Genomic DNA, 4,657 nt, shown 5'->3' on the forward strand with positions numbered 1-4,657 from the left:
ATACGAACAATGAGAAGCCCTGCAATTCAGAGCTTCAGTTTTCAGTCTCAGACAGGCTTAGAGCAGGAGACGGTTGAGAACAGCACCCAAAACTGACTCACGGCACGGTCCACTGTGGTGGGTAATTTGATTGGTCGGTTGGTCAGTCAGTTGGTCAGTGTGAGTATGTTGTCATCGTTGCATGTGTTCAGTGAGGGCGTTCGGCCCCGCGTGTTAGAGGGACAGAGCATGGCAGGCCAGCTGACGGGACGAGGGTGCGTGTGTGTGTGTGTGTGTGTATGTGTGTGTGGGTGTGTGTGCGTGTTTGCGTTGAGTGTGTGTTCGTGTGAGCGTGCGTGCGCATGTGTGACTGTGTGGGGTTTAATCGTCATCCCCTCCTCCGTACATGTCGGCCAGCTTCTTGAAGCGGGGGCCCCAGTCGTTGAGGTAGTCGTAGTCCTGGTCCCCCGTGCTGGAGGAGTTGAGGGAGCTGACGGAGCCGGCGGTGGAGCCGCTGCCCTCGTAGTCGAACACTAGCAGGGAGTCGTAAGGAGGGGCCGTGGGGTCATTGTCCGCCGCCCGCAGACCCTGCGATGGGACGAAGGGGAGGAAAGGTAGCGGTCAGTATACACATGTACAGGGTGGACGGTAATATGCAGCGATAAAGAGACAGGCAGGTGGATCAGAGCGATAAAAAAACAAGAACTGTAAGATACTGGAAACAGGAAAACTGTTGGGGAAAAAAACCCCCAAAAAAAACAGGAAAGCATGTTGACCCTAAGGAAAGGCAGGTAAAGAGGACGGACTCCATCCACTCCACTGGAGTACAGAGGGACGTCACGGACAGGAATCTAAAAAGAGCCTCAGCCCCCAGGGGTACAGTGGGTGGCAGAAACACCATGTGTTTGTTGTGTTCGTGTTTTACCAGACTGCTGGAACGAGATCAGGTGAGTGCATGTGTGAGTGCGAGAGAGAGAGCGAGAGAGAGATGGGGAGAGAGAGAGAGAGAGAGAGAGAGAGAGAGAGAGAGAGAGAGAGAGAGTTTTAAGGCTGGATGGATCAAAGCTGAACAGCTGCCAACACCTCTCGAGTGTGAACGTGTTGTCACGAGTCTGTCAATCAGCATTTGCTTGCATGAGTGTGCCAACATTGGTTATGTGTGTGTGTGTGTGTGTGTGTGTATAGCTGGCACTGCGATAACAGCTGTCAGGTAAAACAAAACTCCTCCACCTTGTTTCCACCGGCATAGTGAAGCTTACAAATTGAACAGCATCCAGAAATAAGTAATCACATTAAAGGCTGGATCGATGGAAAGTGAATGTGATAGGGCAATACAGTGCGGGAGAAACAATCTAATGACTGATGAATATAATCCTTGTTGAGGTCTTGGGTATGCAAAGTGCACTTTGTATGTGTGTGTGTGTGTGTGTGTGTGTGTGTGTGTGTGTGTGAAGTTCACCTCATGGATGAAGTCCCCTATGTCTCCAGGGTGGGGCACGACGGGCCTGATGGGGTACTGGGACTCGGGGATGATGGGGCGTTCGTCCACCCGGCGGACACCAGGGGGCTTACTGATGATGTGCTCCAGAGAGTCAGGCTGCTGCAGCTGGCTCAGGTCGTAGTCCTGCACAACAGCCACAGGGGGAGACACAGATGTATCGGGGGCACAGGTGTTCCAACTTGGAGAGAGTGTGTGTGTGTGTGTGTGTGTGTGTGTGTGTAAGGCTCTTTGTCTCACCTGGTCCTCCTCTCCCCCTCCCTCTTCGTCGTATTTAAGGATGTTATCCCTGACATCGTCTTCGGGGTCAATGAGCAGCTGCTTGGTCTGCCTCTCCTTCTCTCGGCGCTTCATCCACACCACAAACAGCAGCACCATGCCTGCGACGCCACACACAACAGCCACATGAACACGACGGCGCTTCACGGCACACGTCAACAACCCGCATCAACAAAACAACTGGGAAACAGTATAAATAATCCTCATGTGTTTTTTTATCAAATGTGGGTGCGCTTCCAAAGCTTGTTGTGGTAGTGGTGGTGAAAAGAGTGGTTCACCCACATACAGTATCAGGTTATACACTGCGCTGGAAAAAATAAATGCTCCAGTTGCAGGTGAATTTGTCTGTAAAACTCAGTCTATTTGAAAGGAGTATGAGCAAAGCAACCCACGGCAGTAAAGTAAGCCAGCGGCATGAATCATCGGCAAAGCAGATATCAGCAGATATTTACCCTAACAGGAAAAGAAGACAAAAACTTCTGTGAGGTACAGGAGAGGATTGCAGCAGCCAGGGCATTCATCTATAATACAAGCTACCGTACATGTTTATGTATTACCGCCGTTTTAGGATCGTGTCCTGAACTACACTGTTTGGGTGAAAGGCAAATCAAAGCAAGTCACAGGCAGCTGTAACTTTTGGGTTTGTGCGTGTGTGTGTGTGCGCGTGCGTGTGTGTGACGCACGAGAGAGAAAGTGATGTGAGAGTGAAAGAATTCGATATGAAGGGAAAAATACTTACTGAGCAGTATGATGATGCAGATGAGAATAGAGATGATGGCTCCGGTTCCCAGTCCGGCGGCGGCCACAGCCCCAAGAGTGGTGCAGTCTCCGTTCTCGTCACAAGGACACACCTTCACTTTGATGATGGACCTGTTGGACAGGGGAGGGTTCCCCGAGTCCGACACGATTATGGGGACCTCATACACCCCTGGCTCTAAATACACCTGGTAACGCAGCCCCAGACGGGCATAGTCCCCTGTGTTGAGTGAAGAAGAAAGAAGAGTTACTAGATGTTACTACTGATGATAACTGATCAACACAATTTTTAAAGTCCCCATGAAATTAACTCCCATTACTTTACTTTCTGGAAAACAAAGTATCAGTATCTTATCAGTATTAAACCATCTGACTTTTGAACAATTCCACCCCTCCGCACTCCTCCCATCAAATAAAATGGCCTTTCTCTTCCTGACTCATATTCCATTGGTTTAGACTTTTGAATGATCCCTCATTGCATTATGTCCCGCCGCTTTGAAGCATAACTCCATCCATTTGACCTGAACCTTATTTTACTATCATTTTCCATGATACCAATCAATTCTGACCAAAATTGCACCAATTGCTTTACAATAGATTTACTTGAATCTTGCTTGCCAATACAGTCTTGACAGTCCAATGGACACACAGAGTGTCCCTATAGGACTTTATTAGAAAGTCACGCACCAGGGCAAGCAAGAAGTAAGCAGCTCTATAGTGAAGCAGTTGATGAGATTCTGGTCAGAATCAATCGGTGTGATAGAAAAATGGGAAAATAGTATCCAGGTCAAAAATGGCCAGAGGCGTACTTGAAAACAATATCAAAATTGATACCCAGTGGCACTGTATAACCTTTTCTAAATACTGATTTATTCTCCTAAGTTCCCTGGTACTGTTGTTGTCCTGAGCCAACAGCTCCTCACCGTTGATCCGAGATATGGTCCAGTTACGTCGGACGGTGGGGGGGAAGGTGGGCAGCTCAAACACAAAGGGCCCGGCGTTGGGGTCTGTATCGGCGTCGGCAGCCGTGATGTTGACACCGTTAGTGTTCCTGTTCATCCGTTCACAGAGCTGAGACTCCCTGGGTACGAGCACCGGGGGGTTGTCATTAATATCTATCAGATAGATCTGCAGAGTGCCTGTGCCACTGGCTGCAGGAGAGCCTGGGAGCAGGAGAGGAAGAGAAAATAGCGGCACGAGGGGAGGAAAAGATGACAAGAAGAGATGTGTGCCGTGTAAGGGATGATGGAGAGGGGAGAGGGACAGGCGATGAAGGCAGATGGACAGAAAGCAAATAATGAAAGAGAGAATGAATGAGAGGGACAAAAAAAATGAGAGAGAGAGAGAGAGAGAAGAGGTGAAGGGAAAACAATAAACATACAGTCAGTCAGTTCTAGAGTGAATGAGAGCCTCGCCAAGATGGAGGTTGGAAGTTTATTCGCAGCAACAATGAGAGAGGTAGGGGTGCTGGGAAGCCGGAGGAGAATTTCTGCTCTTGACAGAAATACTTCTGACAGTTGTTTTCCACCTCCTCTTTTCCCCTTACAGCCAAATCAAACCCATCACAATCCATCCCAATACAGGCACAGCTCACCCAATCACCCATAGAGGGGCTTATGTACAATAATGATGACTGTAACACAATCAAACAAGTCCATGTCTGTGTGTATTTTCAAAATACTATGGGAGACACCTATGATTCTGTACATAAAGGCCCATCTGCCGGCTACATTAACAATTTATTTCTAAAAAGTGAACAGTGTATTTTCATTTTGGTGCTCACATACTCATCTGTCCATGCATGCACACACGCAGAAACGCATGCATATGACGTTAAAATTCCTCCAACACACTACACTGTACGCCTGCACTACACTATCTGATGCTTGTGCTACACATAAATTGATAATCTGCTCTCATACGTCACACTATACCCTACCTGCCTGTAGCACTTAAAAATGCACATACTGTACGTTCATGCGTTTATTTAGAGGATATCGTCACTTTCATAATGATCTGCCTAGTAACGTCTGCACATCTGCCTTGGGAAAATAACTTGAGAATGGTTCACTGAATCATGATTGTAAGGAAATTTTCCGATGTCCTTATTTGATCACATTATTACCTAAGCTATATTATAACCTA

General features: G+C 47.8%; 1 protein-coding gene across 1 annotated transcript; it reads right to left on the bottom strand.

Annotated features, from left to right (window-relative positions):
- Positions 1-360: 360 nt before the first annotated feature.
- LOC139655236 (cadherin-4-like) lies at positions 361-3,675 on the bottom strand (the record flags this gene model as incomplete). The annotated part of the gene is made up of 5 exons (XM_071532582.1): positions 361-567; positions 1,439-1,603; positions 1,718-1,857; positions 2,496-2,732; positions 3,436-3,675. Coding segments are annotated over 5 exons (989 nt in total), but the record flags the coding sequence as incomplete, so codon positions are not given.
- Between the last annotated feature and the right edge of the window lie 982 nt (positions 3,676-4,657).

The sequence above is a fragment of the Centroberyx affinis genome, unplaced genomic scaffold, assembly GCF_046629955.1.
Source record: "Centroberyx affinis isolate AG114_WGS23_722 - 3 ecotype Tasmania unplaced genomic scaffold, CSIRO-AGI_Caff_v1 ptg002216l_1, whole genome shotgun sequence".
NCBI classification, from domain to species: Eukaryota; Metazoa; Chordata; class Actinopteri; order Beryciformes; family Berycidae; genus Centroberyx; species Centroberyx affinis.